This window comes from Plodia interpunctella, chromosome 18 (assembly GCF_027563975.2).
Source record: "Plodia interpunctella isolate USDA-ARS_2022_Savannah chromosome 18, ilPloInte3.2, whole genome shotgun sequence".
In the NCBI taxonomy this organism is placed as follows: Eukaryota; Metazoa; Arthropoda; class Insecta; order Lepidoptera; family Pyralidae; genus Plodia; species Plodia interpunctella.
This window is the reverse complement of record NC_071311.1, coordinates 9424207-9450046: the sequence shown is the minus strand read 5'-3', so window position 1 is coordinate 9450046 and position 25840 is coordinate 9424207. Positions and strand designations below refer to the sequence as shown.

At 40.0% G+C, this 25840-nt stretch overlaps 3 protein-coding genes across 5 annotated transcripts; 1 reads left to right on the top strand and 2 right to left on the bottom strand.

Moving 5' to 3' along the window:
- Window positions 1-316: 316 nt before the first annotated feature.
- Gbeta5 (G protein beta subunit 5) lies at window positions 317-3917 on the bottom strand. The gene is made up of 8 exons (XM_053758784.2): window positions 3587-3917; window positions 3051-3187; window positions 2471-2589; window positions 2078-2279; window positions 1830-1952; window positions 1332-1451; window positions 885-1115; window positions 317-469 (listed from the first exon to the last, which is right to left on the bottom strand). Exons 1-8 carry the CDS (start codon window positions 3705-3707, stop codon window positions 458-460), a joined length of 1065 nt encoding a protein of 354 aa, XP_053614759.1. The 5' UTR covers window positions 3708-3917; the 3' UTR covers window positions 317-457.
- A 356-nt stretch (window positions 3918-4273) lies between these two features.
- Edc3 (Enhancer of decapping 3) lies at window positions 4274-10674 on the top strand. Of its 2 annotated transcripts, XM_053758782.1 has the most exons (8): window positions 4276-4718; window positions 5550-5698; window positions 5979-6110; window positions 6413-6606; window positions 6852-7006; window positions 7256-7410; window positions 7924-8126; window positions 8394-10674. In XM_053758782.1, exons 1-8 carry the CDS (start codon window positions 4564-4566, stop codon window positions 8676-8678), a joined length of 1428 nt encoding a protein of 475 aa, XP_053614757.1. In that variant the 5' UTR covers window positions 4276-4563; the 3' UTR covers window positions 8679-10674. The 2 variants fall into 2 exon arrangements, with proteins under 2 accessions (XP_053614758.1, XP_053614757.1); XM_053758783.1 differs by lacking the exon at window positions 5979-6110 and having other exon boundaries at window positions 4274-4718.
- On the bottom strand, window positions 10301-24915 carry Taz (Tafazzin). 2 transcript variants are annotated; one of them, XM_053758785.1, is made up of 7 exons: window positions 24652-24915; window positions 20281-20337; window positions 17788-17916; window positions 14622-14770; window positions 13427-13528; window positions 12657-12829; window positions 10301-12328 (listed from the first exon to the last, which is right to left on the bottom strand). In XM_053758785.1, exons 1-7 carry the CDS (start codon window positions 24764-24766, stop codon window positions 12112-12114), a joined length of 942 nt encoding a protein of 313 aa, XP_053614760.1. In that variant the 5' UTR covers window positions 24767-24915; the 3' UTR covers window positions 10301-12111. The 2 variants fall into 2 exon arrangements, with proteins under 2 accessions (XP_053614760.1, XP_053614761.1); XM_053758786.1 differs by lacking the exon at window positions 20281-20337.
- Between the last annotated feature and the right edge of the window lie 925 nt (window positions 24916-25840).

The window sequence follows — 25840 nt, the reverse complement described above, 5'->3', positions numbered from 1 at the left end:
TATATTAAATACAGAAAGCTAAGTGTGTAGTGGTTTAGAAGGCCCAGAAGCATATATATTAATCATCTATGTAGCGCTGTCTGTGATTGTTTAATCACCCCTGTTATGATAAGCTGAGACTCAAGATTCTATCCTGGCATGCGTTTACTGATCAATAGACAGAATCGACTCTGTACAATGCTAACTCGATCGTATAATTTGGACATAATCGATATAAATATGATAAACCACACGATACTAGGCTATCCGCGCTATTGAATACTAACACATAGTCACAGTCTCGGATGTAACATACTACACATACAGAATGAACGGATCACAGCGGCCTTGGGCCAATCGTTATGGATTTCTGGATATTCTTCCCCGCAAGTGTCAGGGATCGGCGAGATGACATGGTCTGTGCCGGGACACCCAGCCCAGTCAGATCTGATCGGTGACTGCTCTTTGGATTTATCGCTTACGCCCAAATCTGAAACATGAAATTAGGTTCATGTTCTCGATATGCGGTAAAATAGTGAGAAACACAATGATTCTTCTTGAACTTCTTAATTTGGGAAGTTTGAACTCAGTGAACTGAATCTCTCTTCGAATGGGATTAGGTAAATTTGTGGTGTCTTGACCAAATGGGTTTTTTGGTAAGAGCACATTTATAAGCAAGAAATAGCGAGGTGGTGCCATAAAGTGCCTCTAAAAATATATATATATATTACTCAATTGATATAGGCTATATTTTATCTCAAAATTCGCACGGGAACGAAGCCCCGTTAGTTTGGACCTAGGGGTTTAATGATTTGGATAAAATTCTTGGTGACAGTAATTAAGATCTCATGCACTGAATCTCGCAAGTGTGAGTGAGTGAGTGAGTGAGTGAGTGAGTGAGTGACCCTGAGCGTGCAGTCCCAGGAGGCGGTGGCGAGCGCGACGCCGTCGGGCGCGAGCTGCACGCGCTGCACGCGGTGCTCGTGCCCGCACAGCACGCACACGCGCGTCGCACGCAGCGCGTCCCATGCGCACGCTGTGTAGTCGCTGTAGCCTGCGAACAGCAGTCGCCCCGACACCGACCACTCCACGGAGTTCACGCCGAAGATGATGCTGTCCTTCTGGTAGCGCGCCACCTGCCGCCATTATTGTTACAAAACTGAATTCGAATAAAGTTTATCGGCGAAGTGACTTTATGGAGTAAACTATAAAACTTTCAACACGGCCTGAATAGTCATATATTGACGATCGGTAGAAATGTTATACAAATACACAATTGACCCTAGCACGATACGATCCATTATTGCTTTCGTATCCGTATTCAAATCGGTTAAAGAAACGTTGAGAGGTACCTCGCGGTCGGCGCGCAGGTCGAACAGGCGGCAGCAGGAGTCGTCGGCGCCCGAGGCCAGCGAGTCCCCGGACGGGTGATACTTCACGCTGTTCACGTCCGACTCGTGCGTGTCGAACGCCTGCAACCCACACACTCGCTCACTGACGATGTCGACCATCTATAATACTGGACCACGCACTCCTGATAACTTTTTGATGCAACTTTTCTATGTATTGTAAGGTTATATGCATTGTTATAACTTATATCATTTACCGCGTAAGGAGAGGTCGGGCACCAGATGATAAAGATGCAGCAACAAAAAGTAATTATCAGAGTGAGCTCCAGTATTGTCTATAGTTTCTTGCTAATGATGAACGGGCGTTGGATAATTATGCCACGGATGTCGTCTATAGACAAGAAAATTAAAAACACAGTTCTTTTTATTCCATTCTCAAGGGTTCCATTCTCAAATGGTATAGAAGGTCACGACGAGCCTGAGTGCGCTGTGGTAGCTGACCTGCACGGCCTGGCCGCAGCGCAGGTCCCACACCAGCACGGAGCGGTCGCAGCCGCCGCTCACGAATGTGTCCCCCATGTCCGACGGCGCCAGGTCCAGCGACATCACGTCCGCAGCGTGCGCCTATAACACACGACACAACTTCAACATTTCGTTTGTATTTATTTCTTTAAATCTTAGATAGATATCGTACGAGGCGACTAAGGGACACATAGCCTGAGCAGTCGACGTCAGGCTGCGGCTGGTACCTGGAAGCTCTGCAGCAGCTGCCCGGACTCCACGTCCCAAAGCGCGCAGGTGCCGTCGCCGCTGCCCGTCAGGATCTGGCGCTCCGTGTGCGGGAACAGACAGCACGACATGTAGGACGTGTGCGTCGCCACTGTGCGCTTGCGCGTCTGCGGCTCCTCGTCCGCCGACAGGGGGAACACGGTCACCTTGTTGTCCAAGCCGCTGCAAAAGGACGGTACTGTAATGGCTTAGTCACAGAATGCCTGTTTGTGTTCACTGATTGTAAAATAGATAGAATACTACTGATAGAAGTAGAGTGCAGTTCTGTAAACAGACATGTGCGCGCTCGTGGTTCTTCTAGCCGCCAATTTCATTCAACTTAGACTTCATCAAAAAAAATGCTCAGTACTGACCCGGCCGCGACCATGTTGCCGGAGGGTGCGTACGCGCAGGCCATGACCCAGGTGCTGGGCATCGCGATGGTGCTCTCCTTGGTGGCCGTGAACGCGTCCCACACGATCACCTTGCCGTCCTGCACACAGATTATCTTAGGGCGTAACCAGCACGTGCACAGATTTAGTATGGAAATTTAACGCACAAATAGCCTATAATGCGTCAATAGCTAAATTTAAACTTTTGCATTACATTATTAATTACTTGGTACAGGTGTAACAAGTACTAAACAAATAATGACACTGTGCATCAAAATTGTTCACACCACATAAACATCAAAAATATAAAAGCAAATGGAAGAGTGATTTATGTAGAATCTCCAAGTTGATTTCAGTTTTATTTAATATCACTGCCACGGGCATGTACAACACATTTATTTAATTATTTGTATATATAAAGTCTTAAGATTCATAACATAATTTCCTTGTGAAAATACTTGTTAACTTTACAGTCATAGGTACTTTTCAACTTGTATTACAGATTTATGTATTCAACTGTGTATAAAGATAGTTAATTAAGAAATGAATTTGTTCAGTTAACCTGTGAGGAGGAGACTATGTGGCGCTTGTCAGGCGACCAGTCTGAGCAGAGCACCTTGGCCTGGTGCCCCTTCAGCACGCGACGTAACTTCAGGTTCGGGAAGTTGATAGTCTCCAGCCGCTCCGCAACACACGACACTGCAATGCATGGATTTATAATATCGAAACTAGAATAAAAATCTATTTTTTATAGTATTCCGTCATTGAGCACCACATTTTCTACTTCATGACAATTAGCAAAATCTGTAGCGATAGAGAGATAGAGATTTCGAAAAAATTAATCCCCTAGTTTGGTATAATCTTAATTTGATTTTCATTTAATTTCGTGTTTCTTGCCAAATTGACTTTTATTTCCTTACAAATAATACAACAAAAAAGCATTAATGTCTATATTATGCTAAATGTAGATATTTCAATATCAGAAAAAAATCTCCACTGATACACAATAAATATTAGATTTTTTCTTTCGATAACTTTAAGTTTACTGTATGTGTATACTGGTGTGTGTATGTATAATCAGTATCTGAGAGTACTCACGGGTCACATCGTTGAGTTTCTGGCGCTCCTCCTCTAGCTTCTGTTTGAGAGCCTCGGCCTCGCGCAGCAGCGACTCCAAAGTCTCCTCGGGGGTCGCGACCACCGCCGTGTCAGCCGCCATCGCAAGGAAACCCCTACTCGCCCGCACCAACTGTAATCTTTTCTATCACCACATTTTACGAGCTCGGACGCATCTGAACATGTGTAATTATAAATATGAGTTGAAAGATAACATAGGCAGCTAAAATTACTTTAATCAAAATAGGGCATCAAAATCCCAAAATTCTAATCGATAATCCTTTGCCTTCCGAAGCAATCAAATTAATGTCAGTGTCAATATTATTGACAATTTGTTTGACAGTGCTTTCTTTTCCTTAGTATTTTCTGTTGGTTGGTTTTTTTTATCAAATATCGATGAATGTATCTCATCCAGAAAAGAAATAGAACTACTATTATTCCTGTGCTAGTTGGTCATTCCGAATAGCACAATGTAGGGGATCCAACGGATATTCTAATAAAAAATCCTATTTCTAATTCCTATTTCCGTGAGTACCATGCATATAAATCCAACTAACCCTAACCTATGGGATTAGTAGGTACTCCGTACAGAAGTACTAACCCGACAACCAACACAACACTGGCTGACTGTTGACATGAGACATTTACATTTTATGACATGAATGAACGACAGCTGACAGTGACAGGATAGAATTTCGATGGCATGGCAAAAAAATATGCACGAACACGATATTTTTCCAAGATAATTTGCTGCAAGCAAAATAATTCCGTAATTTATGTAGTTCCACTATGTACAATATGTGCTCTGTATTTTAAAGATGATTTAAATTGCTTCTGCGTTATATTTGACTACATGTGATTTTCTTTCATGTATGAAACTATGAACCATCCTGATAACCTGTGAAGACCTAGTGTGATTTGTTTGTGAAAGTACACTACAAAATAAGTTTGTTTATATTATGGCCAAGTGGATCGGATATGCAGTGTCTGTGAATTGTGGAGAGCCGTTGGGATGTTACCAGGGCACTATATTGGAAGCAGATGGAAGTACTATAACACTTACAAAGGCTTTCAGGAATGGATTCCCTTACCCTAAGTCGCAGGTGACTCTCAAGTAAGTAAGACGTATTTATTTATTTATTCACAACTTACATCTATCTTTACAGGCTAACCCAATTCAATAGTGCCAAACAACCTATAACAAATTAAAATTAATGAGATACGTGTGAATTCACTCAGGGTACAATTAAATACGTCTATGTCATTAGCCATAACATTTACTTAGTTCGTGCCAGAGGCACCAGTAGCAGCGGCGGCCGGCGCCACACGTATCTATCCGGCACGCTCGCATGATACAGCACGTCTGAATGACTGATGTATCCCCTCAGTATCTTAAATAAGTACAGCACTAGCGCAAGTCTCCTTCTCACTTTCAGTTCATTATATCCAACCATACCTATTATAAATAACGTTGGATACATTAGGGGATAAAATGGATAGACCCCAAACAGTTTTAGATAAAGGTATCTTACAAACCTGTTCTGCACCTTTTCAAGCATTATATTTAGTCTCATATGGATCCCAAATGACAGATGCTACCTCAAGTTGACTACAGACCAGTGTATTATACAGCGATACAATAGTGGGGACGCTTGTGAAGTTCCTAACTGTTCAAAGTACAAACCCTAGATTTTGGAAAGCTTTCTTACATATTTGGGCAATATGTGTCGTAAATGACATGTCCGAGCTCCCAAATCCCACACCCAAATCCTTCACCTCAGAAACTTTAAAACAGTCCCATCAATGTTGTAATCATACTGAATTGGAGATCGCATTCATAGATATAAATGTAGGTGCAAGCAACATCTTCGAAAAGTAGTAGAGACGGAAGACTATATGCAGGGTTTGTTCATTCACACAATAATTTGAATTTTTTTGTGCATAGTGCCGCCGACATCAAAGAACTGAAGATAATTGAGTCCCGCGCCGAGCCTGCAGAGCAGACACACAGCACGGTGGCGGTGAGCAAGGCCAGCAAGAAGGGACCCCGGGCCACAGTCTGTGAGAACCTGCAAGCCAACCCTAGCAGCTCAGGTAACACATCCCTGTCCAAAACATCAATAAACTGACAATATATACATATAGTTTCAATATGTACATTGTTGGATAGAGTTCAACATTGGTAAAGTAGAATAGATTACTTGTAGTAGTAGATTATTACATTATATGGTTCTTTGAAATAGTCGTGTTTGTATGTTCAAACAGTGGACTGCTTGAAGTGATTATCTAGTACCTAGTAGCCTGTAAGGTCTGTAGTTATTAGAAGTAATGTAATACACACAATATGAGATCCCAGAATATGATGATGACACAGGCAACCAAGGCCCACCTGTGTCTGGCAGCAGCAGCAAGGGCGCGACCTCACGTCCCGGGCCCACACAACCACCGGCCCGCAGCAAACCCATTGACATCCAATCCAAAAACAACAAAAACAACACACATGCAGGTTTGTCTAGTAATAGTAGTTACATGATTTGAAATGTACATTTATTTGTCAGTATAATTTTCTTATCAAATTATTTTATGATTTTATTTTTTCCAAATATTAATTATAAAAAAAAACTGATACCACAAAAGTAGTTATATATGAGAGATCTAATTTTTTTTACAGTTTTATATGTTTTTATTTTCATCACAAAAAGATAAGTCTCACACAAATAAAGTTGAAAAAAGATGTGTCAGCTTATATTTCTAAGAGACAAAAGTGAGTGTGTGAGCAGATAGAGAATGTATAGAGTTGTGGTACAGGCAGCTACGGCAACTCGGGCTCGGGCCGCGCGGACAAGGCGCGACGCCGCAACGAGGCGTGCTTCGGCGGCGACGCGGCCGCCGCGCTCGACGACTTCGACTTCGAGGGCAACCTCGCGCTCTTCGACAAGCGCGCGCTCTGGGAGCAGATGCGCCACTCGCACAAGCCCGACCTGCTGCGCCAGGCCGATGAGGTAATTTTTACTATGAGTTAGGATACATCGCAGAAATTGAATGAATGTTCCTGTGGGAATTTCAGGCCAATATGTTTTTTCTGAATAGAACTAGTACCTTATCAATTTATATCGTCAGGTGTAATGATTTATATCCACAACAAAAGCCTTTTTTTGATGAAAAAAAGGGTAATTTAACCAAACAAATATGATCACATCAAAATTAGAATCATTGTAACAGCTATAGCTATAGCATGTCGTGTCAGATGGGCGGCAAGTTCCGGCACGACGAGAACGTCCTGGGCGGGACGGCGACGGCGCGGCGCTCCATCCGCGTGCCCGACGCGCTGCGCGGGCCGCTGGACTACGTCACCGACGACGGGCTCGTCGTGCCCTCGCTCACCGGCGCCGCCCGCCGCAGGTACACCACTCCCTGTCTCTTATCTCTCGTCGGATTATAATCAACTTAGAATCAAATCTGACAATAACATCTTACGACGTCTAACACCACAGTGGTAAGAAGTAACATACATACTAGTAAACTAAACAGTCGACCGGTGTGCAGGATTTCTCCAGCGGTGTATCAGAGGCTTTTGTCCAGCATTGTGATGTTTTCAGCTGAGAAAAATGCAGTGATCGTTTTGAAGTGACATAGTAGTATGACGGGCAGGTTGTGGGAGCTGGTGTGGCGAGCGGGCATGGGCCCGAGCGCGGCCACGCTGCTGGCGCGCGCATGCGCGGACGTGGCGCTGCGGCTGGCGGGCGGCGGCCGCCGGCTCGACCCCAGCAACGCGCACCAGACGCCCGTCGTCGTCGCGCTGGCAGGTATTTTGTAGACGATGTAATGACGACGACTTTCATTTTTTGTTAAAAATATATTTTCGTAGCTAGTTATGTAAATACTAATTACGAAAGTGCAAGAAGGTTCCATTTGTAAGTGAAAATTCAAAACTATTTTAACTTAGGATTAAAATTAATTAGACGTCAAAATTTAGTATCTATTGCCGACCTTCAACGCGTGAAGCAGCGCAATAAACTTCACCGTAGCTTTTTCTCTATCGTCAAATGCGGGTCTGAAAATGTATTAAAGTGACGATGGACGTTGGTGTTAGTGAATAGTAGTACTGAAGTGGAAATCCAGAACTGTTGAATCACTTAACCAGATGCGAGTGATGGATGGATCTAATCAAGATTTAATTTTTTTATGTTGTCTTCTATTTAACGCCATGCGAGGACATTTTCATATTGATTTTTAAGATTTGTACTCTATATTTTTCTTTGAAATAAGCCTGTAAATCATTTGAGTGTTTTGTTGTTCCTATGTTCGGCACACCCCAGGCGTGAACAACGTGGGCGCGGTGGGCGCCACGGCCGCGCGCATCCTGGCGGCGCACGGCGCGCGCGCGGCGCTGTGGTCGCGCGACGTGCACGCGCACGCGCACGCGCACGCGGCCGGCGTCAGCGTGCTGGCCTCGCTCGACCTCCTGCCCAGCCCCGACGTCGTGCTGCTGGCGCTGCACGACGACCAGGACCAAGACACTGTAACTTTGTTTTATCATACTCCATAATAAAATTTGAAAGTCTGTCAACTTTCACGGTTAAATCAAATCTAAATATTAAATTATGAAAATCGGATTTGCAGTTCGGTCGCGAACGTCGACAGACTTCTTGTTTGAATTTTTATACCGAGGTAGAACATGGCTACCGCGGTCGCGGACAGAGCTATGAGTGACAAAGTCAAAAACCACTGCACGGATTTTCATGCGGTTTTCCCCATATAAATGAGTACGTTTCTCGTGGACGGTCAGGAGGAGAGCCCCGCGGTGTCGGCGGCGCTGCGCTGGGCGCGAGGCGCGCGTGCGGCGCTGGTGGCGCTGGAGCCGCGCGGCGCCGGCTGCGGAGTGCCGTGCCGCGCGGCTGTGAGCGCGCTGCTGCCGCCGGCGCTGGCGCCCGAGTTGGGCCGCGTGTACCTCGCCAACGTGGCGCCGCCGCTCGCCGCCTTCGCGGAGCTGCGCATCGCCTACCGCCCGCCCTTCGGCGCCAGCGCCGTGCTGGCGCTGCACGCGGCCGACGCCGCCGACTGCGTCGACTGACGACGGCGATCGGATTCGTTCGGTTCGCAGTGTCTAGTGACCGAGTTTAGAGAATTCGATGTTTCAAATTACAATGTAAAATGATTTGCGTTCGCGCTTATCGTTCTGTTTACTACGATCGTTACGAACGAGTTGGGACAAATAAGATTTGTTTTAAAACATTGTGAACTCGAATTTAATTTTTTTCACAGTTTTTTCTCTCTTTAATTTCTGTTGCCAATTGTAATGATATTGGTTAGAGAAACTGATTTTGCATCAAACATTTTTTTTGTATCATTACCTGAACACAACGCGAATATATAGCTGAATGTTATACTAACTTAATAGCTAAAAATATTATCCGAGACCTTTCGTGAATATCACGTTCAACAAAGTTAATTCTACTTCACAGTCACGTCACCATTAATATACCTATTGCAAATCTGTCTTTTCTTTAAAACGCTATATGTGTGTGAATGTTTCTATTAATAACAAATAAGTGCCATTACATTTCTCTGCATTGTGTTTTGAACATGAAACTTGTTGCAAACGTGAACATTTTTTCACATTTGATTGTAGGTATAAAAAAGATTTTTCACATCAATTGCACTTGTGAAAAAAAATGTGAGTGTGAGTAACGTTCAAGACACAATTTGTTCTGTGAAGTTATAAATGTTTAATTTTACTCATTCACCAGTTATGTACGTTTCATGTAGAAATAAACTCTATTTTTGTACAATTCATTTGTGTAAAGTGTAATATATTTTTCGAACAACATGTATGAACTTTTGAATTTACATTATGATAAATTTGTTACAAAGATCTGGCCTACAGAGTATTAAAGTAGACAAACGAAAATATGTAATAAGCTTTAGAAAATACAGTTTATTATCAAATTATATGAACGAAACCTGTACAAACCTATAGCAGAATATATCACTAGACTTCTGAACTGCGTGGCTATATGCAAGTAATTTGTTATGAGTAAATGCATAATATATTTCTTGAGAGTATTGTGATGTAAATGCTGCATTTGTGCTCCTAGAACGACTGAAAGCAATGATTGTGATTTTAATGGGGTTTGTTTCACTTAAATTTTCCAAATGAGAAGCAGACGTGTGACCGAGTTACCGGTTACGAGGTATTGAAACTATTACTTTTAAAAATGAACACCCCAGATGCGTTTATGTATATCCTAGATGTGAAGGTGTGTAGATGTGTAGGTGACGAGCGGCCGTCGCGCGACGGGCGTCGCTGTCCTGTGATACTTTCATAAATTGCTAGAATATTATTGAAATACGATTGAATAAATTGTGGAATTTAATGCTGACTCTTATTTGGGGTGTTTGTTGCAAAGACTAAGAAAACTAAAGACAAAGAGTTATAAAATAGCCGAATGAGATGAGATGAGATAGAACATTTAGAGAAACTTCCCGGGGCATCTCATGAAAAGCGGCAAATTGGGCGTGGTAAAACCGAGCATATGATGAAGGTCTTCTCATGTATTTCTAATACGTTTTTATCTTTTTTGTCTATAGCTTTCTCTGTCTATGGTTTGTGGCAGCTTGTCGTGGCAATCTGAGACATATCGCCATAGCCTTAAAACTGACAAAATAATATAAGATTAATGAAACAAATTTAAAACCATGTCCATCAATTTATTTTTTTAAGAATCAATCTGCGTTGATCGCACAAACACACTCGGCGAGTGTTCATTAAATAACAAAACAAGAGCGGTCCGCGTTCTGTTCCGCCCGTTACTGCCTGAACTCACTGCACACAATCTGTATCGTCATGACGTTACGCCAACTTCAACTACATTTACAGATGTTGTATACTTTATTAGGTAGTATTTTCTAACTGATTTAAATGTGCATTGTTCACACTACTGTTACGTAGGTAATTAATAAAATGTTCGATCTGTAATCGAATATATTGATCAGAGTTTGGACAATCACTGAAATATCACAATATTTAGATTTCTAACAGTGTCTCCTTCATTTTCCTTGTCAAATTTCATCACATTTTAAAATAAATCATTGTATATAAAGAAATTAAATGAATCCTTTTTAATTTTACATTACCGCGGACCGCCACTCAACAGGAAGACTCGATAATAATAACGGGTAAAAATAATATCGCTTTCGTTTGATTCACCACTCGATACAAGACACACATTGATTAGCTCGCTGGTAACATCACTGCAGGCGAGCGAACGGAGACGCGGGCGACCACGGGTCTCATACGATCTCCTGAATAGTGAACATGTAGCGCGCTCTGATTGGTCGATTCTGATGACGTTACGTCGCCGATGGGAACGCAGTATTAAAAGTGTCATTTACTAAGAAATTGATTTTTTGTTTCAATTTATTTATGCAAAATCGAAAAAAAACTCGCAAAAGGCCGAGCCGGATAACTATACAATTATTGCAATACGTAACATTGTGCGTCTCCCCCAGCCACAGCGTGGCATGGCGACCCGACCCCGTCTGCGTTCGCGCGCCGTTAAGCACTGGCCGAAACCAACTATACACTAGACTATATACAATACAATGGAATAGAAAAACGCTTCGCTGCCAGCGAAGTCGGTACTGTCCGCTCTCCGACATTTTACACAAAAAATAGAAGAAAAAGTCACATTTACAAAATGTTCATTTGATTACGTATAAAACAATAATTAATTACCATCGGGCTGAGTGACCTTCGCTGACGGCTGAGAGCCGATCGCATTAACCTACGGGGTGTAAACGATATGAACTATATAAAATGTGTAAAAAATAGTTCAAAATTTGGTATAAAAATTACATGCGGCCGGGCGCCGCCACCAGCGCCCTTATAAAAGTTTGTACATAATTTAACAAAGTGTAAAGAATAGCGAACATCGTAGACGGTGAGACGATTCACACGAAAAATATCTTCTCTCGGTATAATATGTACACGCGCACGTGAGACGAGACGACACCTTGCCTTACATTCACACGTTACTTACACTCGGATGCACTACTTATACTAACGCACACGGATATGTTCACACCTGTGCGTATCGGAGCTCGCACTCCGTATGCCACTTCACAAAATACTCTTCGGTAGCGAGCTGTGATTGTAGCTTGCAATTATATTTCCTATCAATTCATAACTAAACATTAACCGGATAAAGTAAATCGAGCTGAAAATAAATCTACATATAAATTAACTTTTTTATCAATGACGCGAAATTCGATCTATACTCGGTTAAGAACTCGATTTACTGTTTCCATGTTATCATGTATAAAGTCTCGTATCCACTAGGCAACATTGTCCATGATAGCATCTCATTTGACTAAAGCGAAAGTACTGCACCTTCTCTGTTCACACAGAGCGAGAGACATCAATGTTGCTTAGCGAATAACGTATAATTTGCAACAGACTAACTAATCTGCGATCATTTTAGACTTAGGTGATAATGTTCCAAAGGTTACTCGCTCTCCTTGTCGTGTCCGTTGGGCTCCGGATCGCGCAGACGCGGCTTGTGCAGCACGTCGGTGCGCGCGCCCAGCAGCCCGTCGGCTGCGGGGCCCAGCGCCCGCGCGATCAGCGCGTGCGTGCGCGCGCGCAGCCGCAGCAGCTCGTCCTGGATGCGGTCTGTGATGGCCTTCCGCGTCTCCTCCTCGGTCGCGTTCGACAGTTTTAACCTACGAGGATAAAGTTCAAGGTTGAAGTTATGTGACCGGCTTGACCCATTGAATTTATCAGGATCGAATAGTTCGTCCTATGCGAGTTTTGATGAACTACATGAGCCTAGGGCGAATTAGTTTGGCCTATATACTTTAGGTTAAACTAGAACAGCCTCTGATGATGAAGTCCGACCCATTTCGGTCGCCGAGGCAGCTGCGAGCGTTTTGACATGGTTCGCATACGAAAGGCAGAAATATTTAAAACTATAATTTCGGAAAAGTTAACAACTCTTTCAAGCAAAATCTATATAATATGAAAGCCAGTCGATAAATGAAAGTGTGTGACCTTTCGAGCAGATGCGAGATCTGTATGGGCTCGCCGACGTGCAGGAAGACCCTCTTGCGGAACTTGAGCAGGTAGGGCTCCCGGTTGGGCAGCACGCGGTCCAGGCCTTCGTGCCACACCGGCACGATCAGCGGCGCGCGCGGCGTCTCCGCCACCAGCCGCCCCACGCCCCACTGCCAGACAAGGCAGGGCGTTACATAGACGCACATCCAACATCCAGCCCAGTCTCGGAACCAATCATTCCATATTGTCCACACCCGGTGACGCGCTCCCGTGGCATGGCACGCGCGACGTTTATCTGCTATCACTAACTTGTTTTTCGCAATATTAAAGAACGGGATATAGACGCAGTTTATATCGCACGATATAAACTGCGTCGCGCGCCCCAAGTGATTTAGTTTTAGTGCTGGTTTCGAAACCGTGTCCAGAGCTCTCTAAACCCATAAGACACAACGCCATAAGATTTTTTACATATTTCCACGCCTGTTTCCCGAGAGGGTAGGCAGAGAACAATGATTTTTACATGACACGATGACAAATGGCACCTGCTTCTTTTACTCATCCATCACCCTCTCTATACACATAAATATATTAGGACAAATCACACAGATTGAGCTGGCCTCAAAGTAAGTTCTAGACTTGTGTTATGGGAGAAGATAAGTCTCAATATATATATATACACACATATATTTATATACACATATATATTTTCTGCGTCACCGAGGTCGACTACTAAGTAAGTATAGTACATGATGTTTAAAAAAGTGTACCTTGAAACGGATGTGCTCCTTGTCGACATTGACGCGGCCCTCGGGGAATATGTGCACCCACTCGCCCAGCGACAGCCGCTCTATGCAGAAGTCGATGGCGGGCTGAAATTGATAAACCATACTAATATCACACGTGAAACTAGTAGAAAGCGCTGGTGGTCCAATGGCTGTTATCGATATCCCAGGGTCAAACTACTCGTGTCACGTGATTTTCAAGTGGTGGTCCAGGTTAACATCGAGAGGTCGGTCCGGACCGGATGGTGGTAGTTTTAAGTCATGTCTGATGCCTTAAGGTGTCTTGAATCTGACATCGGTGCTAACAATAACACACTCGAGAAGAAAGTACCCAGGTCGGCAATAATGCCCTGTTAATTAATTCGACCTTTTCCCGGTTTCAGATAGAGCTGAAGTTTCGCTTACATTAGCATTTAAATCGGATAACAGTGGAATATCATTATGACTTCGCGGCAGCGGCCGGTAGTTATCCAATTACAGCGAGGACGAGACAGAACTTCGGTTATCTTGTCCATGCGAGGCGTGTGGGCTAGATGCATTTTTAGCTATAGCAATAAAAAAACTGTTCACTTCCAATTTAAGAAATATGTTCTACTATTTTAATGGAATAGTTTTGCATTTCGCATACTAGCGAATAAATCATTCACTATTTAAAATTCAGGTTTCCACACGTTGTTTTTTTTGTAGCAAATGATGGTCTATGACTACTGTACAAGTGTACAGTACAGTCTTGGTATAGAAGACCGTTGGATTCGTACCTACCTAGAATGTCTAAACAATTTTTAACGACTAGTCTGGTAAAACATACAATAATGTAAATGGTATCGATATAATAGTGTTACTTTTATTTGTTAGTTTTTGTTTTGTGGGATGATAACATATGCTCTCTATTTAAATATGAACACCCATATAGCCGGCGAAACATGTAGGATTCAGTTTTTTTTTAACATTAAAAAAAAAACTCATGTTTTTGCAAATAAATGATATTTGTTTTGTCTTCACCACTCGACCAACCACTTCTAAGACCGCCTTACACCCTTTGGAGGTTCTGGCTTCGATTTCCTTCGAAATATTTTTTTGTTTCACAGATATCTTTCTGTCTCGTGTTTTGTGGTCATTTCTAGGTTTGTGTCAATTCTACGATACAAGCTAAGCGTGGACCGTTGAGTGTCGTCAGTACCTGATGCACGCCGGCGCCGCGCACGACGGGCACGCACTTGCCGAGCGAGAAGAAGCACGAGTGCAGCGCGTTCGTGAAGCAGATGTCGTGCGCCGCCAGCGACCAGCGCATGCGCGACGCGCGCATCAGCGGCATGCAGTCCAGGACTCCTGCGGAATCATTACTTCATTATTATGAAAGTGATGGTAATACCGTTTGTTACGCCATAGTGAAAAAGTGATCTTATCTTTGTAAACATAGATGAAATGGTTTATTTTTCATGTAAGGGTAACTTGTGAGACAAGAAAAATAGAGGGTAGATTAGTAATAAAGTTAATTTATCCTTGCGTTTTCTGGCTTGATTGATGATAAATATCAATATTTTTAAATTAAATTTCTTTCAAAACCGATTTGAATCATCAAAATTTGAGCGTAGATAATAATACAATTCAGAGGATTTGATCAGATTTCATAATTAATTTTTTGTTACAAATGTGCATACCTATTGGTATTGTATGAGAAAAATAAACTCAACAGAATGGGCATATTGTATTCAAAATCATTGCAAATTCGCTGTTATTGGCATTGCAGAGAGTAAATGCAGGGTAACTTGAGGTGCGGTTGGCTGTACCATCAATTCATAATACCTACTTGTACCATTTAGCATGTTAAACATGGAATTCCACTTTACATTTTGTTCTTTCATAATCGCATGCGCGTATCCTAACTAGGTTAAAATCGAAACCCAGTGAGCCGGCTAGTCGGCCAAAATTTTAATTAGGTATAGAAAGTGTTTGCCTCAGGGTGGGTAATGATTCTAAATATTTTTACACGTAGTTGTTGTTGCAGTAAATTAGAATTAGATAGAGTTGAATTTAGATTCTACATATTTTTGTGCTTATCGATTTTGTCAGCTGTTGAATTAATTATTGAATACTTCCAGTAATGAGACGATGAAGTTCAACGAAAGTTCGGTTTAGCGTAACAAGTGAGATAACATTCTAACACGGTGGCGTGAACCCGAGCCAAGGACCCGCGTCGCGTGAGCGTTAATATTTACGTAACATATGCTGTTATTATAACTATTTATTGTAACTAGCGGCCCGTCCCGACTTCACTCGGGTAAAAACATAATTAAATAAAACATTATACACCTAAACCTTTCTCAGAGATCACACTATCTAGTGGTGAAAACCGCATGAAGTACATACGTGCAGTAGTTTTTGAGTTTATCGCGAACAGAGAGACGCGGTAGAGGACTTTTTTAATAATATGTATAGGATTTAAGTATTCATGGAGTGGAAAATATATGTATATTTTTAACATGCTCAGTCAAAGCGTTACATGCTTAGTTTTATCTGAGTTATAATTCTCTTATAACTGACTGCAAAAAGAGGACGATTTTTTATACAGCATGCAAACAGGCATGAGAACATCTGTTAGAAAATGGTCGCCACAGTCCGTCAGTGCCTGCAGCTATGCAGCTAGGACTTTACGACAGTAGAATGTATATTTGTGTGGCCTTTAGGTACTCAACTTCCCAGTCGATTGTCATGAACATGATGGGCGAGAAAGAATATAGTGTAGAGCGGCAAGTGTAGGAGAGCTATTTACGGTATTTAATTGGTTGCTGCATCGAGTCGGCTCATTGATCACCCACATACCCGCGAGAGCGTTGTCTGTCTGTCTGGCCGTGAGACACGCGCGTTACATAAAGTTAAGTAATGTATCCAGGCCGCGCCGCATTCCGCGGCCTGCGCTTGCGCACCCTACCGCAACCGTTGCGCGTAATCTGCAAAGTTTCATTAATAGCGTACCGGTTGTCCTGCGGGAAATTACAGGATGAAAAGTACAGTTACATACTTTTTCTGAACATTCTATGAAACATGTTACTTTCGCTGTTTGTTGATGTCCCAAAGCCCAAGATTTGACCATAATTTTTTGAAGATTTGGCTATGACTTTACAACAGGCCGCCTGCCTGACGTTAACCCTCTTTGGGGACGCAATTGTTGCCTATTCAGCCCCGTACGACGTTTACGAGGGATATGGAGTGGTCCTGCCATAGAATAGCTAGCAACAATGATGAAAAAGAGAGTTAAATAATAATATTTTATATTATTTATAGTTAGCTTTCTATAGTATTTTGGTAATGCTTTCATCGCCTAAAAATAAACTATGAACATTGAACTTGGAACTTGACCTTTAAAATTAAATTTAGTACTTTTAAATTGACGTCAGTAATTTTAGCGACGTGTCTAGCAGTGCAGTGATGCGGTGGATTAGAGATATTTACAAAAATCTGTAAATGAAATCTCTGTACTATATTTACAATTTAATACTGTATTTACACTTGCCTCGATTAGCCAATCGATCCAGATAACCAGGGACATCCATAAGATGTGTCAACAACAGCCCTCAGACCTGATTCCGATCGAGTAACTAGATGAACTTGTACATATAACATTTGCAATATTTGGGTCAATATTGAGTGTATTGGTCAAAATTATTGAGGAAAATACGATTTACGTTTTTTATATCAACGTTTGAAAAAGCAAATAAAAGCACTCGATACTTGCTGTTGTAACAAATCGGAAATGGAGAATGGTTCAATTTTAACTTACAAGTCTGATTAACCTATAGCTTGGCAAATAAAAACGAATCGATAGAAAGTTAAAATGAAACGAGTTGATGAGAATGAGAGTCCTTTCGGAATCTTTACAAAACTTAAGTAAATACCAAATTATCCATACTTTTTGTTTCACACAATGAAACTGTTTCCAGTACAACGTTCTCTTCAGGGTTTTAAAGGGCACGGTCGTGGTAATATTGCGAATAATATAACTTACAGCAGTCACGCGAAACATTCCATTACATTAAAAGCATAGCAAACATAACATGGAGTTTGATACTTATTACCTACTTTAAGTTTAGAGCAGCACCGCGTCAAAACGAAACTGGGACAAGGACAACCACATCTCATGATAATTATGTGAATTTAACTTATAACAGGATGCATTCATCAAACTTCTTACTGGAATCTAATCAACAATTACTTTATTAGGTCAGGAATGCAATATTGCAATCGCTCCTAAAATATTATTATCATATTTATTATCTGGGGTCGGTGATTGAATAATCACAGCCTTTTCTTCAATAAGGTATTTTTTGCAGAAGAAGGCTTATTACCCCAGAGGCCGGGGTCGTCGAAGCACGAGTGGTGGTTGGAGACGGTGATGAGCGGCACGCCGGGCGGCCGCTGCGACACGGCGCGGCTCAGCGTCTCCCGGTTGTACACCGTCGTCTTGTTCAGGAACTCTGCAACAACCATGCAACACGTGGAGTTTCAACGCATATTTCATTTACACGACGCTCTTTTGTGCAGCGATAACAGTACATATTTGCTCTACTCTTGAAAAAGCGCTAATGCAATATATTTTTCAACACACTTGCACGAAATACTACGGAACTAGTGTTTTTTAAAAGACGTTTTACGTCACACTCGTCGAATTCAAGTGTATTGAAAATTGTCGTATGACACACGCGTGCATTGATCATTACATACTCTGTTTTTTTTACTATTGCGTTACGGTTCGCGTGAAAATCTCGCTCTTATGTAATGTGCAACGTTCACAGTGTTTCACACCTTTGTATCATAATGCTTTATATCCTTATCGTAAGTACTAGGTCAAGCAAGTTTAGCACTAGATATAAATAAGACCAGCTGTTGTCACCCTCCCGCTTCGCCCGTTAATATCGCCCATGGAAAACATGCCCGATTTCGTAATAAACATTACCGCATGCCATTTTAATATTATTTTCAACAAATAATATGCCAATGCACACATGCCAATTTTGAGCAAAAAATTTTCAGTACTTTCAGAGTGTTAAGTAACAAAGAAATAACAACTTTACGATAGTAGTAATCTGATAATTATGTCCATTAACAGTTATTTTGTACGGTAATGAAAAGCAGCAATATCAATTACGATGCGTCACGCTTAATCTGAACGTAATACGGAGTCGTTGGAGAGAACAATGGATCTTGTGCATTTTCCATCTTTTGTCATAGTCTGAGAACCTTTAATAGAAAAGTTAGTGAGCATGTCACGCCTTATCTCAGCATTCCTCCATAAGCAACGTACGTACGTACATTGCTTTAGTTTGTATGAGAGCTTTTTGTACCAATGCAAAGTAAAACCAGAGACCATTTGGCGAAGTCTCCGAAGACAGTAAATCTGATATAACATGAATGTTTTCCATCACTTCCCGTGTAAATGGCCCTCTTAAACGCGTGACGTCCAAGGCGAGTCATTATCAGCGGTAATGTGGGTCGCGACGGTGAAGCGCCATGTCTGTGTTCAGTCAGACGTCTCCCGCGTGCCTGTCCTATTTCTGGCGGCCCTTTCTTTGATTGCTATCACGAGCATATTTAGCATTTATTCTAAATAATTTCGGGTACGAGCGGAGAGAATTAAGGTGAGGAAAATTGATTCTTCAAATGACCCAATTGCGGGTAGACTTGTTTCATATTGCCTGATCCAACCTGAAGACTCGTCATGAAAATCTATTGAATAGGTACATAGTGGTATTATAGGAAAGGAAAAGTAATTTAACAGGAAATCTTGGGAGAGTAATTTCTTTCTACATAACATTTTATGCTAGAAATCATTGGAAGACATTCCAAAGAGACGAAATAAAGAGCACTGCCAGTGTACATTGAGCATTCAAATGTCTTTTCGCAAACAGGAAAATTTGCTTTTTAACTTCCAGCAATCAGAAGTGGGACGTCCGCATTTAAAAACGGTGACGAGATAAAAACATCGCGTATGGCGAGCAAGTGCCAGTGATTTCTCTCGGTTATCATCGGAAGCTAGCGACGTCACTTTATAATGGAGGTTTAAGGTATGGTATCTCAAAACCGTGTGTCCATAGTAGATTGTATGGACCATACATGTGGGCAGAATGATTGCCACATTATAGTCTATTTATCAGATCTAAGCTACTGTTCTCAACTTCTCAAGGCATTTGAGGGCCAACTATGAAATACGTCATACGCTAAGGGAAGGGGGAGCTGTGTCACAAAAGGTTGACTGGTAAAAGCATGCATTTCATTAATCTTATTTTTAAACGTACATAACTAATGAATGGTCTCAATAAGTAGTAGAAGTCCTTTTTTTGGCAAATTGTAGACTGGGAAATTGCTTTGAGGCAAGCAATTTCCCTCTGTGATGCGACCTTTATACCAATTTATTGATATTCTCTACGTGTAATGGCTATATTTCATAAAGCACTGGATCGTAATGAAGATGGCCGGAACTGAGGACTATAGGGACAGGAAAAGGGGTGTTAGGACTGACCACTGGCGTCAGACATGATGTGACAAAAAATAAATAAAAACAAATGTGCATGCGGGCTTTATCAAACACTACGTGGTAGATGCAGGCAGCGACGAGCGAGATGACTAAACCCCAGTTTAATATCAGTTACGATGAGACTGCTCTCCACTTCACCAAAACTGAGATGTGTTGATCAACTAGTTAGGGGTATAAAACTAACTTTGCGTGGCGAAGCGTACTGGCTAGAAACGATCACCCTGGCGATGGATACTGAGTGGAAATAGCATAATAAAAATGTATTATTGGTTGAAAATGAGAGAATTATTGTTTCAAAATTTCAAACCATATATCGACTCGTCTTCATTGGAAAGTGTAGCGGCTGTTTTGCGGCGGCCTGAACCTAAACATAAAGAAGACATAAAATGCATTGTTAGATAGTTACGATTCAACTGTTAGATAATTGAGTCGAAGCAAGATGACTTAAGCGTAGTTCATTGTTTCGCGTTAGATAATTCTCGATACAAATGGAAATTGTTTATTGTCCAATCCAGCTTTTAGGCAGAAGGGACAAAATCTTTTGTCTAGTTCAAACACGTCAGATTTGTTCCTTTAATAACAAGCTTCCAGCACCTACTACTGTATTAATTGAATACGCAAGGCTTATAGGATCCTTTGACGACATTGCATACCTACATCATTTAATAAACTGGCCATATGTTTATCTAGAATCTGAATTGCATGAAGTCGTATAATTGACTGCATTGTTGCAATTTGTTTATTTTATCCGAGGGCTTGTTGTCACGCATCAAGGGTCACGCAAGACAAGAATGGAATAGAATAATAAATAAATATGACAATGATTATATTTTTTCAACATTGTTATTTTTTGTCCACTATAAAAAACTGTTTAAATTTTTCCTGAATAACAATAATTATTTGTGAGGCAAATTAAAAAACCCCCGACTTTCAATATTCATTTCGCTATAACTTTTGAACGGCTGATCCGATTTTCATGAAACATGGCTAAGAATACTCGGGATTAAATTATCTATGACACAAAATATGACAAAAAATAACTAAACGAAAATTGGTTCTTCCGTTTGGGAGCTACGAAGCCACAGACAGATACGTTAAACTTATAAATAACACTCGTCTTTTTGCGTCGGGTGTTAAAAAGTAAATCGTTCGTTACCTATCCACATACATTTTGTTCAGCAAGTTGGAAAATAAAAATAGTTGTACATTTTTTATAACGACGACAGGACATGAACACCCAACCTGCCAAGGTGCGATTGACCCTGATCATTGGGGTTAAAGGTTTGCCCTTTCGGACACCACAGCGCGCGATGTAGATCTACTACCAGAGTCAGTAGTAGGTAGTATGCAAGAAACATTATCAGTATAATTACAAGCTTTTATTTTGCTTGCAAGGTAACTATGTCTTGCAACTCAATTTTGAAGCAGACATCATCATCTATTGATGTATATATATTCAAATAATACAGCTGAAATGTTGTTGTACACACGTTTAGTTAGGATGACAATGCATATTATGATAAGCATATGGTGCATCCAGGAGCGACTCCAGTTGTGGGAACACCTCAACGGTTTACTGCATGGAAATGATGTTTTTTGTTACAGATTGAATGCAATAAGATCTCTCTGACAACCATAACAGCTTACTTGAAAATTTATTTTAAATTTCATTTTAAAAAAACTTATTATATAATAGGTACTTATACATATCCGATTACTCACGCGCACATTCTGCTACTTTATGTCCTATGTAAATTTATAAGTAGGTACCTACGTTAACTTACAACGTTGCTGGTGTCAGAGTTTGAACTTGTTACATATTACGGGCTCGATAATACTGGAGCTGACCTTAGGTAACGTAACCTGTTCATAGAGAGTGGGCACATCATTCAAGGTTGGTTTTCCACTAAACTAGTCCGGGGAAAATGCGGATATCAATGATCAGTGAGGTCGACGACCACCGCGCCTTGGCAAGGCTTCCTGATGCCATCGAAACTCGCCATCTGAAAATCTTTACTAAAGAGGACCGGACTACGTTCCTGTTGGAATTTCGGGTTGAAAATTACACTATATTACTAATATAAGTCATATCGTATGCGTGAAGGAGGGACTTCCAAATTTTATAAACAAATCGATGGAGAATAAAGGCACGGTTGTCAAAAATCAAATTAAATCATTTTTATACAGAAATTAGATTTAACAGGCACATTTCCATGTCATATTCTAAATAAAATAATATTTACCAGTGTTAGAAACTACTAACATTTCGGAACGTTACGAACCATAGCCGAGAAGAAACTCATTCAAATCTGATTAAGTAACAAACTTTAAAGTATAAATTATAATGAGCACCGAGCACCAGGCCTCGGCCGCCGTGAGCCGTCTCGTGGAACCTTGACTAGTATGTTGGTAGCTATATATTCCATAATGATGGGATCGCTTCGGTCAAATCAATAAATTCCAATAATGTGCAATCGCTGGTTGTAATCATAATCGCCAGTCTTGACATTTATTGAAAACATACCTACATTTACCGCATTTCTTTTTATTTTTATACCTGGGTATATCTTTATCTTTTGTCAATTATTTTATATTCTGTATTATATATCAGTGCTGTGGCTTCCAGTCATGACCATGGCCCTATGACATGATCACACAAAGTTGAGCTGAGATCCTTTTCGGCATGTAAAGACTACAACTTTTTTTGCTGAATAAATTATTTCTATCTTACTTTTTATATCAATTAGTGTTAAAAGTTTTAAACTAGGTTGATATTTATGAATATTTCTGTCATAAAAAGAGTAGGTACCTACCTACATTCCAATTACCAAAAAAAAAATGAAAAAAATAATTACCAGTCTATTTGTTGCGCATAATTTATTGATGAAATTTTACAGATAATTAATAATATTAATAGTAGTTAAAAGGAACGTTTGCCGGCCAAATGCTCACACAAAAAGAGAAAATGTTTTTCTACCCCTAAAGCATGGCTTTAATATTATCAGATCTTAAACGTTTTTTTTGTTAATAAGGGTCCTTCCCTATGGATGTTAAGAAGAGTACCTAGTTAATATAATTATCATTATTGGTTAATAATAGTAGACTGTAAGAAAGGCTTGTATGTAAAAAATATACTCAGAATAAAGTTTATACCTAGTGAACTTGAAATCAAAGCACTCACAATAACTTTGTTTATTTTTCTTATTAGGAAATGTTTTTTCTCATATAGCTACATAATTAGGAGTGGCGCAATTATGAATAAATCAGACCTAAAAGTCTAGATGTATACAAACAATGAAGTCATGTATATCCAAAGACATTAGACTAACAAGACTTGTCTACACATTGCGCTGGTGTGTGAGTGATTGTTTTTCCTATCACATATCAGTAATGAAATAGGTTTTTGTATACATATAACAATAATGCAAATGTCACAACTGCTACCAATCAGTCCTGACATTGTCATGGAGATCAAAACAATGAAAAATTTTAGTAATTCATATCCTTTTCTTTTTGATCCAAATAAGGTTCTGGTTTCTTATAACAAAATCTCTTGACAATAAAGAGGAAATTAGTGACTTCATCAATTCACTTATACAAATGATAAGGTATCTCAAATCTCAAAACTTATCAGGAATCAATAATAGAATATTTTATCAGTAATTTTTATCAAACAAAATATTGGTTTTATTGGGCTATTTTTTTCCAGTTATAATAAGGTTAAATCAATTATAAAAATGTTTTTTTTTTTTTATAACAAGACACAAATTTTGTACTGTGCAGTGTGGCACACTGACGCGGCAGAAGCTTGGCATGACTCTGATATATTTGGAGGCAACATTATGTCATAACAATAGCTTTCTCCAATGAGCTTGACCACATTCCACACTTCTGTGCCTTTGTTTATCCAATTATCTGATTTTCTGAAAGAAATATTCCTATTTTTTATGGCTTCAGTTACAAAGTCTAAATTACATTTCAAAATGTTAGAATAGGACTACAGACACCAGATATTGTCTAATCTGAGGTTACAAATCTTATGGTAATAAATTTATAATGTTCAGTAATTTAAATAGTGGCACAGTTTGGCCAAGAATGTTATTGATTGAAATGTTATTGTTAAAAAAAATAGAGTATATATTCAGTATTTTTTCTATATTCTTATAATAATTTATTCATATTTAGATACTGATGTGTTTACAACACTGGTAAGGTTAATAGTGCCTCATTATTTCTATATATCATGTTTTTATGACAATAACCAAATACCTATGTAGGTACTTTTGTACACAGTGAACCATAGGAGTATTTCAATAATTTTGTTCCTGACATTATTCTAGCAAAAATAATTAACTATTATTATACTTAACTATTATTATAAATAAAACAGCTAAAAACAATAATATTAATGTAGCAACTTGTTGCAGTTCCTAATAATTAATCATTTTCACAATTCATTTTCATAGTAAATAATTCAAAGTTAATGATGACTCGTGTATAAAAAGTCCCTCGTGCTGCGTAAGCACGTTTTGCTGATGTAGGGAAACTAAATAACCACATAATATGTCCTAATTACGATAGTAAGAACGCATGTTGCATTTAATAAAGCAAGTTTTTATCACAGAAAATCATTATTTTTGAAGACAAAGGAAATGATTAGATGTAAGATTAGACTCACCTATGATAATCTTACTAAATAAACCGACCACAGCCACCGTAAAAGAACTCGCGCAGGTCCATAGCCTCCCAGGATTCCGCAGCCGCGGGATGATCCACCCAATGTCGTAGCCCATGGTCAATGAACACTTTTGCAACTATTAACGCACTACAATAACATCATATTGTGATTATCTTATAATAAAAATCAATTTAACAATTAGGTAATTTGCTCGACACCCGTGTAACTCCAAGTCCGAGAGTGAATGAAATAGAATCAAGAGAGAATAGAAGAGTGCGGCCTGAGTGATCGAGTCATATTAATGTCAGACATGACTTTGACAAATAAGCAGTTCTACCAACTCTACCAAACAAATAAAAAAAAATGCAGTTTTAACCTAACGATGTTCAACTTCAAGTAGGTACCTATATTTTATTAATTACTATTTGTTATGACATGCAAATTATAAAATAAAATAGGCTATATTTCCAAGATTCAAGAAAACATGCAATATAAAATGCTCTCTGATCTTTAAAAAATGAATACTCAAATATTAATATTGAATTTTTGCTGAATATATTTTGGTAGGCGTTTACATGAAATCCATTACAAATTTGCTTTTAGTGTAAAATTTGCAAAAAAAAATTTCTTTGCCTTTGATCTACCAGTGAATCCTAGTCGGTAACGGATGAGTGAATACTACTAATATGGCATGGATGCATAATAAATGTATAACACGTACAGTTGTTTCATGTGTTATGTACGAGTAGGTACATTAAATTGTGGGGCAGCAAGGCGGGCGTTGCCCCCTAAACTCTGAACGAAGCTTGCGTGTAGCATTCGGGTTTTTTTTCAGATGCTGATCGGTGCTGCCTTGCTATGCCGTCAGTCGGATAACAATCATCTTCAATTTTTGTCTTATACTTGTTTACATCTTGTTATCTCGTAAAATATCTAAGGTATGAAGAAACAACAAAAATCTTTCTTTGTTGTGCAAGTGTTGAGCAAACAGATTAATTTATTATTTATCACGTTGACAAGAATAAATCATAAATATATGATACAACTTATGATGACATAGGTAGATGATAAAATATATGCATTTCATTAAAAACACGTGCAGGTTTTTGTAAGGGAAAAACCACCAATCAAAGGTCCACCAAATAGGCGTCATATTTAGATATAACAATACAGTCTATTCTTTATTTAT